Here is a 13,789-nt window from a genome sequence, read left to right on the forward strand (position 1 = left end):
CTTAAGATGATGTTCTCTAGTTCCATCCATTTACCTGAAAATGACAAAATTTCCTTCTTCTTTGTGGCTGAATAAAAGTCCACTGTGTGTAAATACCACATTTTCTTAATCCATTCATCAGTTCTGGAGCATCTTGGCTATTTCCATAGCTAAGCTAAGCTAAGCTATTATGAATAATGCTGCAGTAAACATGGGTGTGCGGGTGCCTTTGTTGTAACCTGACTTATATTCCTAGGAGCAGAATTCCTGGATCATATGGCAGTTCTACTTTTAGCTTTTTGAGGGGCCTCCATTCTGTTTTTCCATAGTGATTGTACTAATTTACATTCCCACCAACAGTGTATGAGGGTTCCTTTTTCCCCACAGTCTTGACAACTTTTATTATTGTTTGTGTTTTCGATGGTAGCCATTCTAAAAGGAGTGAAGTAGAATCTTAATGTGGTTTTTGATTTGTACTTCCTTTATGGCCAGGAATGTTGAGCATTTCTTCAAGTATTTTTGGCCATTTGGACTTCTCCTTTGAAAAAGCTCTATTCAGTTCATTTGCTTATTTCTTCATTGGGTCATTGAGTTTTGGGGAGTTTAGTTTTTTGAGCTCCCTGTATATTCTAATTATTAGTCTCTTGTCTGATGTATAGCTGGCAAAGATTTTCTCCCATTCTGTGAGCAGCCTCTTCAATTTAAAAACCATTTCTTTTGTTGTGCAGACACTTTTTAATTTCATATGGTCTCATTTGTCAATCCTTTCTCTTAGTTGCTGAGCCATTTGAGTTCTATTGAGGAAGTCCTTGCGTGTGCCTATTGCTTTCAGTGCATTCCCTTCTCTTTCCTGCACTAGCTTCAAAGTTTCAGGTCTTATATTAAGGTCCTTAATCCACTTTGAGTTGATGCTTGTATGAAATAAAAGACATGGATCTAGATTCAGTTTTCTGCATGCAGGTACCCAGTTTTCCCAGCAACATTTGCTGAAGTGGCTGTCTTTTCTCCATCATATGTTTTTGGCGCCTTTGTCAAAAATCAGGTGAGCGTAGCTACATAGATTCATATCTGGGTCTTCTGTTCCTCTGGTCTTTATGTTTGTTTTTATACCAGTACCATGTTGTTTTTATTGCTATGGCTCTGTAGTATAGTTTGAAGTCAGGTATTGTGATACCTTCAATGCTGCTGTTTTTGCTTAGTATTCTCTTGGCTATTCCCTGTCTTTTGTGCTTCCAAATGAACTTTAGGGTTGATTTTTCAGTCTCTGTGATGAATAACATTGGAGTTTTGATGGGGATTGCATTGAACATGTATATTGGTTTTGGTGATATAGACATTTTCATAATATTAAATCTGCCAATCCATGAGCATGGGAGATCTTTCCATCTTCTGTGGTCTTCTTCAGTTTCTTTCTTCAGTAGTTTATAGTTTTTATTGTAGAGGTCTTTCACTGACTTTGTTAAGTTTGTTCCTAGGTATTTAGTTTTTTTGAGGCTATTGTTAATGGAATTGTTTTCCTGTATTTTTTCTCAGTCTGTTCATTGTTGGTGTATAGAAAGGTTTGTAGATTGATTTTGCACATACCTATTCTTAAGTTCCATATGGAATCAGGACTCATTCACAGGAATTTGTCATGTCTTTTTTTCATACTGCCAGTGACACTTGAAAGAAACTGAGTTAATATTTAGGAAGTTAAATGACTTTAAGTAGAAAGGTGACTATAAGGGTAGAAGCTTATTCCAGTTTTAGTGGAGTAAAACAGACCATTTTAAGATAAAAATTATTCTGTATGTAATATGAATTTAAGAAGAACAATCTTAATTTTAAGACAGTTCTCATGTCTTAACGTACCATGTCATCTGGAAAACCATTTTCAAACTTATTTTATGTTCTTTCCTTTTTAAAATTTCAGATTATCTTTATTCAGAATATATAGTTCTGTCTCTTCTTTCATTATTTGTCATAATTTATTTACTTAAATTGTTATTTATTTACTTAACACTTTTTTTATTTGAGGGCAAAACTGGGGTTTGAACTCAGGGCTTCATCTTGCTAGGCAGTTGCTCTGCCATTTAGACACATTCCACCCTCACATAACACTTTCTTGAAATCCTGTTTCTCAAGCCAAGTGCCAGAGACACAGAAAGAACAAAATGACTCAATTGAAAAGGACTCATGGTCTAAATAGACGGTTGAACAGAACTTTATTTCTACTTTCGTATGGGTTGCATATTTCTTATCCTGTCAAATTTGTATAACTTTCACTAGCAGAGAAGTTAGGAAGATAATAAAATACTTTCATGTATGATGTGGTGTAGAGGGCCGGAGGCATGGCTCAGTGGTAGAGCAGATGCCTGGTAAGCACGAGGCCCGCAGTTCAAACCTCAGTACGAAAAAAAAATGGTTTCAAAATTATTTTCCATTTTCTCGCACTATTCACATTGAAAATTTAGAATATAAATTGTTAATAGTATGAAAACAAATTTTTTTTCCTTGACATACTATTAGTTTTGCATGCAATTCTTATAATGGTTCAGGCAACAACTCTCAATGTAGCTTTTAACTCACACAACAAGTCATTGCTTACTATCATGATGTCTAATAATGTAAGTATGAGATTTCATCTCACAGTTTTAATTTATAATTCTGTGGATGAGATAAAATTCTTTGTTCTGTATGTTATTCTCTAGGAAGTTTTATATATAGCAAGTCAGTTTTTAAAACTGTTATAATAAAGATGATATTTCTGTTTACTATTTCAGTTTGTTGAAATTAAAGGAAGTGTTTTCAAGAAGTTTGAAAAGAACAATCTCTTTCAAATGTCAAATAGCGGTATGTACAGCAAGATCTACTTGTAGCTCTAATGGAAATGAATTCAAAGTGGTTCATTACCATAAACAAATGCTAAATAACATTTTAATTAAAAAATTGTATTTTCTAAAACAAATTCGTATTTAGTGAGAAGAGTTGTTTGTTTTTTTTTTCCAACTAGTGCAAAAACATCTAGATAGAGGTTACAAAAAAAGATCTTGACCCTGTCCCTCAAAATTAATTCAGAGCCATTCATTGCCATAAACATAAATACAAATTATAAACTAGAGTGGCAGTAGACATTCACAGCCTTTGTATAGACAGTTTTCCAGATCACATACACTAACCATCAGAAGAAATAAGTAAGTTGGCCTTCAAAATTAAAAACTTATTAAAAAATTAAGAAAATGAAAACGCAAGCCATACTACTAAGAGAAAATAATTGAGATACATATATTTGAGAAAGGATTTTCTGTTTCCTAAATATATTACATTCTGTAAATCAGTTGTAAAAAGATAGTTCAATGTAGAAATGGAAAGAAGATTTGAACAGACATTTTGCAAAAGAAGATATATGAATTGCAGTAAGCCCAGGCAAAAGTCCCTTGCATTATTAGGGGAACTATCTCTAAGGAAATCAGAGGAAACCCACCTGCACACCAGAATGGCTGCTTTTGTAGCCTTACATGTAGTCAACAGTTACCGTGTGGATTAATTGACGCACTCATGCACTGATGGTGCAAGTGAAATATTTCAACTGCTCTGGAAAGCATTTTGGCAGTTTGTTTCTTACAGTTGCATGTTTGCCTGCCCTGTAATTCAGCATTGAGAACTGTTACGGCATCTTTATCAGAGTAGGCCAAAACTGAAAACAGCCTAAATGTCTATCAACAAGAAAATGGGCAGGTGGTGGTGTACCCATACCGTGCAATTCTAATTAGTAATTGAAAGAAAAAACGAACTACTGCTGTATCCTATGTACATCTCAAAAGCATTGTGCTCAGCAACAAAAGCCACACATGAAAAAGTGCACACTGAGTCCTTTTATCTGATGTTTCTGATGAGACAAAATTTATGATCATAGAAATAAGAGTGATTGCTTACTGGAGATGGAGACAGTAGGAAGGACACTAGGGAACTTTCTGGGCGATAAAACATCTATTTTTTTAGTTGAAGTGGCAACCACAACTCAGCAATCTGTGTCCTAAGATCTGTGCATTCCAGTGTATATAAATTACAATTCTATATTTGACAGGGAAAACAATGGCTTATGACTATATTAAAACTAACAAATATTTATAAGTGTAAGAGATTCAAAAACTATACAAAGAAAAAGAAGGACAAATGGAAAATTAACAATAACGTGTAGATTATTGTGTGAACCTTAGGTCTCCAGGCTCTGTGAGGCAGTTTGTGCTAATACTCCTTTCCTTTCATATGTGCAGCCCAATGCTGTGAATTTGAAGTGTAAGAGAGGAGAATTTTGTATCTGCTTCAATAGTTAATAAGTACAGAATTTATTAATTCAACCATAACAGTTTCATTCATTGCAAAAATCACATTTTTATTAAATTATATTAATAACCTGTTTGAGAAGGTAGTCTCTATAGAGCGTTAAGCTAAGATAAGCAGATTTTAAGGGCTTTCAGTCTTTGTGTATAAGAACCTCAAAATTGTAAGGAAGAGAGCATGGTTTTTAAGCTTATCACCATGCTAATATAAATAATGTCTCTTTTGTTTTATAAAAAGGTCCCCAAAATTAACAGTCTTAGGTTAGGTCATGCCTTGAGAGCCAGTGTGTCTCTAAGAAATCAGATGTGATTAATTTAAATGTGGCTTTTATTTATTTTTTGTGTGGGAGTGGCACTGGGATTTGAACTCGGCCTCATGATTGCTAAGCAGGCACACTACCTCTAGAGCCACTCCGTCAGCCCTTTCTTGTGGTTGGTATTTTCAAGGTGGGGTCTCTAACCAGGCTGGCTTTGAACCTCAATCCTCCTGACCTCTGCCTCCTGAGTAGGTGGGATCACAGGTGTGAGTCACTGGTGCCCGGCTGTGGCTCTTATTTTTGCTTTATTATAGTAGAGGTCATAAAAGCTACCTTGGCTTATTTCAGATAATCTCCATTTCTCAAGGCATTTTCTTTCGAGATGATTATGTAATGAGTCAAATTCATATTATATATGCATGCTAGCAGAAGGGTCAAAAAATAAGTACATTTTTTTGTTAACTTTGTTTATGGAAATTAGGAAGGACTTAGCACACGTAGAGATAGATTTGTGAATAATTATACAGAATTCCAATTAAAAGCCCATTGAGACATGTAATCCCTTGAATTAAGATTTACAGCTAACTGTAGGTAAGTTAACTGAGAATGTATGTTGTGTCTGTTTGATGGGAATTATTCTAAGTCAGACTTTTGGTTTAACCTTTGTCCCCTTGAAATCACAAAATAAATTGGACATGTGATCTAGAATTAGTGGAAATGTGGACTTCTTTGCAATAGTATTATGTCTTGCAGGGGGACATATCTGCCCTCTGCACCTTTAGCCTTGTTGCTCTGAGGTTACACTCTACAACATGGTTTTGTGACTACACTTGCATAAATACAATGGCAGCTCGGCCCACTGGGCTTCAAGGGGTAAGATGGTGTGGCTCAGACCCACGGCAAAGAAGGCGCTGCGCTGCCTGAGAAAGGAAGGACCCAGAAACTGACTGGAAAAGTCAGAGGGTTTAGGAGAAGCACAGACAGTAAAGGCCAGCTCACTTACTGAGGTCAGGGCTTTCCTGTGGGAAAAAAAAGTCCAGATAGTGTTGTTACAGACTATCAGGAATAGGTGGGAATAAGAAAAGAGGAGCACAGACAGTCCAACAAAGGACATCAAATTTAAGTTGAAATGCAGAATGCCTACAGGAGGTACCACAGTGGGGTTGTGTAGGTGAGCCTGGTGTTAGGAAGAGAGGAGAATACTGGGAAATAACAGCAGAATGTCTTGAGAGCTTTGGAAGTGAGTTTCTAACCGCAGCCCCCGCTCTACACAGCACAAATGCAGGTATATACACTCAGTGCAGAAGTCACTTCACTGTCTCTTGACTTCATAGCATCTTGTTTTCTTAGCAGAAACTAACAGCTTCAAAAATGAAATGCATAAACTAGCTCAGAGACCTAGTTACAAACTTATAGTTAAATATCATTGCAAAACCTAATTTTGTTCCCACCCCCTCACCCAAATTCTGCACATGTCCTAAGTAATACAATTGTTGTATTACCATTCTCTTAGCTAAGGATTCTCAGGTCAGAATTCATTTACTTACTATTTACCAAATTTAAAATAGTCTGGGGCAGGGCTTGGTGGCTCACAGCTGTAATCCCAGATAATCAGGAGGTAGTGATCGGGAGGATTGTGGTTTGAAGCCAGCCCATCTCTACAAGAACGACAAAAAAGCGGGTCATGCTGGTATGCCTGTTGACCCTCCTGTGCAGGAAGTCTAAGTCCAGACCAGCATGGTAAAAATACAAGATCCTATGTCAGAAATATCCAAAGCAAAAAGGACTTCGGGGCATGGCTCAAGCAGTAGAACACCAGCCTAGCACGTGCAAGGGCCTGAGTTCAAACCCCAGTACTGCCAAGAAAGAAAGAACTGATCTGCAACACAAGGGTTTATGCTTCCGTTTTTTTTTCTTTTTCTATAAAATGAGAACAGTTGTCATGTGTCCCCAAAGACTATTGGAGGAGTTTAATAACCCAGTCTAAGCAGTTTAAGGGCTTGAATATGTTTTGAAGTTGTAGAAATTTTGAATTTTCATACTAGAATTTTGTTGGAGAAATAGTTTGCCACACACACACATTTGTGTGTGTATATATATATTTATGTATGTAATTGTGTACAGTCAGTCCCCTCTATATCTGTACATCCTGTATCCATAGTTTCAACCAACTGCAGATTAAAAATATTCTAAGAGAAATGCCACAATATACCCCCACCCAGCATAACAGTAAAGGGAAAAATATTCTAAGACAAAAAATTATATCTGTATTGAACATATACTTTTTTCTTATCACTATTCCCTAACAATATTGTATAACAACTATTCATACACTGTTTACATTGTAGTAGGTATTATGATTGCTGTAGAGAAGATTCCAGGTATACAAGAGGATACCCATGGGTTCTACACGAACACTGTGGTGTTCCATACAAGGGACTCAAGCATCCTGTATTTTGGTGTCCAAAGGGGTCCTGGAACCAGTGCCCCACAGATGAGGAGCAACTATACTTTATTCTTTGCAGATATTTATAGATAGTATAATAATATCATGTTTTCATAGAATTATTTTATATGTTGTATATTATATGCACTCTAGTACTTAAGTTTTTTTTCTTTTTTTAGATATTAAGGAACGATTTACAAATTATGTTCTTTTGCTAATAGTGTGTTTAAGAAACATGGAACAGTTTTCTTGGAATCCAGGTTGGTAGCTCTTAACAAATAAAGTGTCTTATAATTTCACTCTTTAACCGAAGTTATTCTTTTACATGGAATAAAATGAGTACTGCAAAAACCTTTACAGGACTAACAGTAACACAGTTGGGTATTAGAAATACCAGTTTCAGGAGAATGGGGGGATCGTGTTCTTGGGTGGTGGCGGTGGGATGGGGATGCCATCATTTATTGTAAGTCTCACGGTGTCTCAAGCTGTGTACTCTTTTTTTTTTTTTTCTTGTCTTCTCTTTTTTGGTGCTGGGATCAAACACAGGGCCTCGCGAGCTAGGCAAGCGCTCTTTCCCAGCCCGAGCTTTGAACTCTTGGAGGACCATGTCCTGCTTAACAGTGCAGCTCCAAGCCTCTCTCTCTGAGGCTGTTGTGGTTACCTAAATCCAGTTAGGTTGTTTTCATTTTAGGGTTGACCAGAAGAACCTTTGCTCTTCTGTCACATTTGTCTCTTACCTGTTCACCACTAATTCGCACTTGGACTAGGGATAACTACAGAAGTGGAATGTAAACCAGTAAGTGTTGATACTTACATGTGTCCCTGAGTCCAGGCTGACAGGAAGTTGTCAAAATTTCATGAACTTTCATCATCCATTCATTTGGCAAACCCTCACTGAGCATATACGATGTGTCGGCAATAGGCAAGGCACTGTAGCTAAGACATTTGTAGGACTTATAGACTGATGCAGAAATAAGTAATTATAATGCCTAAGTGAGCTAGGTGGAAATGATCACTTGCTCAACTCTTAGTAATTTAGAAGGTATTTGTAATGTCTGACATTTTTGTACAACTTTGTTCTTAATGGGCATGAGCACCTGTGAAAACAGAAGCAGACAGAATGAGATACATGATCTAGGAAATATATTTCTAGAAGTTACTTTCTTACAGAAATCAGGATCAAATGACATGAGATCCAAAAGCCACTTGACTTGTGTCAGGAAAGCTTCCTTCCACCACACCTGGATTCTTTAAGTACCTGGATCCTTTCAATGGCTGGTGGTCTAACTTGGTTAGCCAACAGTATCCACAAAAGACAGAATGGATGTGTGTGGCTGTTCCAGGAGCCCATGTGGGATCAGAGATCCCAGAGTTAAAGGACAAATACCCCCTAAGCTTCCAGAAAACTCCATGTGTGAAGCCATATTCTCACTTGTACTGATGACTTTCAACAAATTATTTTAACTTTGACCATCACTGTCACAGGCAGAGCAATCAAAGTAACACCGTGCTGAATGGATTTATCCTCTTTCTACTTGTCATTACTTTTTAGGTTCTTTCATAATTTCCTTTTTTTAAACCGAAGTCCCATTTGTAGATACTTTCCCTAATTGCCCAGGATAATTAGTAGCATAAAAATAGTACTGTTTTGTATGCCAGGCATATTGCTCGTGTACCATTATCTCATTTAATTTTCATGATGCAATGTAGTAGTCCTTTTGATTACCCTTGCTTTGTGATGAGGAGACTGGAATCTAGATAGCTAAGAAACTTGCCATGGTCAGATAGCACTTAGTGGCAGAGTTGATTGTCAGAGTCCCTAGTTTCCAGAACTTCATCATGAAGTCAGATTCAGAAAAGCTGCCTTGTGTTGTCAGCCTCTAGCCCTTAGCATTTGCAAACATCCTTTTCTTTTCTGACCCACCCTTAAATCCTTCTCCAAGGTCTTAGGAGGTTATCTGGGGGTGTTTTGCTTTGTCTTGTTTTTTTTCTCAGCTACATAATACTGAATTAAGATTTTAATAAATATCCTAAAGATAAGCAGTTAAAAAGTTACAGCTGCATGATAGTGAAATAAATGATTAATCCATGTCTTTTTTTTTTTTTTTTTTTGTGGTACTGGAGTTTGAACTCAAGGCCTCGAATTTGCAAAGCATGTACTCTACCACTTGAGACACGCCTCCAGTCCATTTTGTTCTGGTTATTTTGGAGAAGGGGATCTGACACTATTTGCCAAGCTGGCTTCAAACCAAGATCCTCCTGGTCTCAGCCTCACAAGTAGCTAGGATTACAGGCGAGAGCATATGGTTCATATCTTTTTCATTCATAGTGATCAAAGAGGAAAATTGCTCAGGTTACTTCAGCACTTCCCTACCATCTATTTACTGTCACACTGAGGCACGTATGGAATCAAAGGCTTCCCTAGTGCACCTGCTTATCTAGGCATCCCTCAGTATGCTGGTCCTGTGGAGGCAGAGGCTGTGTTCCCCACCTGGCCAGCATGTGAAGTAGTGCTTGGAACAGAATTACTGAGTAAATATTTGTTGAATGAATTACCCTTTAACTTGGAAAAACATGGCTCCTTTGGATAAAGATTATAATTAATTACTACTCTTTACATCATTTATTGAAAATACTACCATTTTTTGCCCTGTGGAGATTTCAGATTTGTGATAGCTTATGATACAGATTTATTCATATTAAGAGATTTAACTGCCTTTTGTTTTTCCATACTTTGTAGATCATTTCTGGGTACTATTTCCGGATGTCTGTATGGTGATTGCATCAGAAATTGCTGTGGATATTGTAAAACATGCCTTTATCACCAAGTTCAATGACATTACTGCAGATGTATGTATTTCTACAAGCAATTCAGTGTTTGAAGTTTACTTCTTAGTGTTAGAAACTTGTGGAATAATGAGTTTAAATTTATTGCATTTGTGAAGATTATTGACTAGGAGATTACTACTAAAGTTAGAATTGTAATTTTAACTTCATAAAAATTGTTACATTGCCAAAAGTATTTTATTTCAAAATTAAACTGTCCTAGTTTCATACTTTGGGGTGGATGTGTAATTCAATCAGTAGTTGAGACAAGAGTGTCACTAACTCAAAATCGTTATAGACTGTTCTTTCTGTCATAATCTTTTTACTTAAGCTTTTTTAAAAATCATATGTACCTATTTTAAAAATTAGACTATCAGAGCTTCTTTCTGGCTAGTTTTTTTTTTAACTTTTTAAATTTTCTATTTAAAAATTTGTTTTTCCTATAGTCATAAATTTCTAAGTGCTGAAAGATAGGAGCATCCCTCATTCCTCCTGTAGTCCCAATATGAACGTTGGGTTCAACAGTTTTCTCGATTTTGTTTGGTTGTACGTTTAGCAGTCCCGGGGTTTGAACTCAGGACCTCCTGCTTGCTAAGCAGGCACTCTACCACTTGAACCACTCCAGCAGCTCTTTTTTTTTCTGTGTGTGTGTGTGTTAGGTATTTTTGAGATAGGGTCTCACTGTATGCCTGGACCGGCCTAGACTGCAGTTCTCCTAATAGTGCTGACAGGTGCCTGCCATCTCCTCCAGCCATTGGTTGAATAGGGTCTTGTGAACCTCTCTGCCCAGGCTGCCTGGAGCCTCCATCGCCCCCATGTCTGCCTCCTGAGTGACTAGGATTACAGATTTGAGCCTTCTGGCTTTCTTCTGATACTTACTGTTTATTTTCAAAGATTTAAAGTCAAATGGAGTTGCAGTTGCTACAGTTTGATATATGGATTTCTGAGTGCTTTAATATACTTGAAGAAAATGTTTTTGTACTTTTTTGTAAAGCACTGGTAAAGTGATTTCACCATCTTTTTCATTTTTATTCTTTTTTTTTTTTTTTTGGCAGCACTGGGGTTTGAACTCAGGGCCTCTCACTGGCTAGTCATGCACTCTTACTGCTTAAGCCACTCAGCCAGACCTTTCTTGGCTTCTGTAATGCATATTGATTCCCTTTTCATATGATCATTTTCTCAACATCTGAAATCAGATGAATAGGCTTGATTAGGGTACTTAGGGCAGTTTCTAGCAGAGACAACAATTTGCCAGTGTCCTTATGACTAAAATGGGAATACTATGTTCCCTAGCTCAGTTTTATGTAGTGCTATTTATTAACATCCATTTTTCTAAGAAGGTATTGTAACAATATGTTTTTAAATTATTCTATTAATTTAAAATTTTCTGAATTATATTTTACATATGACACTACTTAAAATAGTCCCTGTTCCCAAAATTCTGAATTCTCAGGATCATAATCATTGAATAGTCATTCCTCTGAAGCAATCCAGTTAAAGCCTCTGAATGTAAAAGCTCAAGGATTTGAGCCTGTGTTTTACTTACATTGCAGACAAACTGTAGAGTAACTGCTTGGTTTTAGCACTTGTTCTTGCGTAAGTGTAAACATTTTTATCTACAAAGTCTCAAGCTTTCCACATAATGTATTTGTACTAGATTACTTAATATTTCTTTCTTGTTTGTCTTTAGGTCTACAGTGAATATAGAGCCAGCCTTGCTTTTGACCTTGTTAGCAGTCGACAGAAGAATGTGAGCATTTTATCAAAGGCATAGTTTGAAATTAATTGAACAACGGTTAAATTAGCATGGAATATTAGTTAAGAGAAAACGACATAGACTTGAATTTATCTCTCTAAACATTAAATGTTTGCGTACTAATAATACTTGACATTAAATAGAATATGATATTTGCAGGATTGCAATAGTTATGTAACTTTGCATTTAAAACTTCTTGTGAAATGATAAAGCGAGAGCACACAAGGGAGGTATGAGGATAGGTAAAACACCCAAAAAATTTGTTGCCCTCAATGCAGAGAAACTAAAGCAAATACCTTAAAAGCAACTGAGGCCAATAGGAAAAGGGGACCAGGAACTACAGAAAAGGTTAGATCAAAAAGAATTAACCTGGAAGGTAACACACACGCACAGGAAATTAATGTGAGTCAACTCCCTTTATAGCTATCCTTATCTCAACCAGCAAAAACCCTTGTTCCTTCCTATTATTGCTTATACTCTCTCTACAACAAAATTAGAAATAAGGGCAAAATAGTTTCTGCTGGGTATTGGGGGGGGGAGGGAGGGGGCGGAGTGGGTAGTAAGGGAGGGGGTGGGGGCAGGGGGGAGAAATGACCCAAGCCTTGTATGCACATATGAATATAATTAAAAAAAAGACTTCTTGTGAACACTCAGATTTCTGCATCATTTTACTCATGATGTAAGGTTCTTTCTCTTCCTGCTCATACCCTCACCTGTTGAGAACATTTGCTGGCGATGAGTGAGCAGTACTATTTAAGTGCTGGTCTGAATCCTTCGCTCCTCTCTCTGTACAGGCATACACTGATTACAGTGACTCAGTGGCACGAAGGATGGGATTTATTCCTCTCCCTCTAGCTGTCTTAGTAAGTCCATACTTTTTTTCTGATTTTTTTTTTTTGTTTTACAATCAGATAGCCATTATTGTAGAACATTGATAAATGGATTATCAATAAGTTTGTTTCAAAATGACTTGATGTAAAAATTAAAGCTAAATAACTTGGAAAAATTTTGTTTTAAATTATAGCATTGTCCTTTTGGATTTTGAGCCATCCCATACAAAAGTGAGATTAAGGAGCTGCTTATGGAACGGCTTTCCTGGCAGTGTGACTACTGTTCCTCATTCACTTTAGAAAGGTCTTTCTTTGCTAATGGGAATGCTTGGTGGTGGGCACGGATGTGCTAGTGGAGCACACGGGCGTGGCCATGTAAATGGCTCAGCTTCTAGAGGGCAGTTTGACAATGTCACATTTTGATGTGGTCCTTCTATTTCTAGGAATTTAGCCTAAAGAAATATTTATAAAAGGCATACAGCAATTGATGAGCAGGGCTAAGCGTTGAAGTGCCATTTATAGTATCAAAAATGTGGAAGCAAATTAAATGGGATACAAAACATGTGATACACCCAAACCAGAGACATATTTGGTATCTGTTGATTAAAACATTTGTGAAATTTTAAAAAGTTATCCACTTTGACTATCTTAAAAAAATGTTTCAGAACAGCCTTGTACATAGTTCTAGCACATCAGGCTGTGATAATATTAAGATTTTCTGGCTGCATCTCTGTGTTATTAAGTTCCTTTCCACTAGTATCCAAACAAATGCAATGTCTTTTTCTCAAAAGACACCTAGAGAGTTCTCCTACAGAAGCAGATCAATAGCAATAGCTTGTTATACAATAACGTAGGGAGAAAGTTGCTCTTGGAACTGTGGAAAAATAGAGGGTTTTAAAAAGTGAAATTAACTTGGTAAAGTTTTAAGAGATTGATAAACTAGAATGTTAGTTTTTTTTCTGCATGTGTTTTCTCCAGCTGAAAACATGATACTTTGAATTGAGGTTAAACCTAAAGTCCTGACTGATTTTGAATAAAAAGATTGTTTAAATAGCAGCAGTGATTTCTCTGTTAGAGGTTGTGACAAGGTGAGGCCTTCCATGTTGGTTTTATCAAAGTGAAACCATTGAACAGCCAATAATCTGTCTCCTTACCTCATTTCAGTTGTTCTTTACTAGTAGCATTTTTTAATGTCTTTTATAATGTATGATAAAGGTATTTATGTGAAACACTGGGAATAGACTCTTCCATTTGATAACTTGACATTGTTGGATGAGGCCAGTTCTCCTTAATTCTTCATCTCCATATAGCCCTCCCCCAAGTCCTTAATATATGGGCACGGTTGCACCTATAATGTGTAAACATTTTCTCTC

General features: G+C 36.7%; 1 protein-coding gene across 3 annotated transcripts in view; it reads left to right on the plus strand.

The window, feature by feature from the left end:
* Positions 1 to 13,789, plus strand: part of Tapt1 (transmembrane anterior posterior transformation 1) — a 65,643-nt gene that overhangs the window by 41,426 nt on the left and 10,428 nt on the right. For all 3 annotated transcript variants that reach the window (XM_074042568.1, XM_074042569.1, XM_074042570.1), the window contains 6 exons: positions 2,488 to 2,585; positions 2,742 to 2,811; positions 7,184 to 7,264; positions 9,745 to 9,854; positions 11,521 to 11,580; positions 12,381 to 12,449. In XM_074042568.1, coding sequence (XP_073898669.1) covers positions 2,488 to 2,585; positions 2,742 to 2,811; positions 7,184 to 7,264; positions 9,745 to 9,854; positions 11,521 to 11,580; positions 12,381 to 12,449 — 488 coding nt within the window. The remainder of the gene's footprint in view (positions 1 to 2,487; positions 2,586 to 2,741; positions 2,812 to 7,183; positions 7,265 to 9,744; positions 9,855 to 11,520; positions 11,581 to 12,380; positions 12,450 to 13,789) is intronic.

This window comes from Castor canadensis, chromosome 9 (assembly GCF_047511655.1).
Source record: "Castor canadensis chromosome 9, mCasCan1.hap1v2, whole genome shotgun sequence".
Taxonomy (NCBI): domain Eukaryota; kingdom Metazoa; phylum Chordata; class Mammalia; order Rodentia; family Castoridae; genus Castor; species Castor canadensis.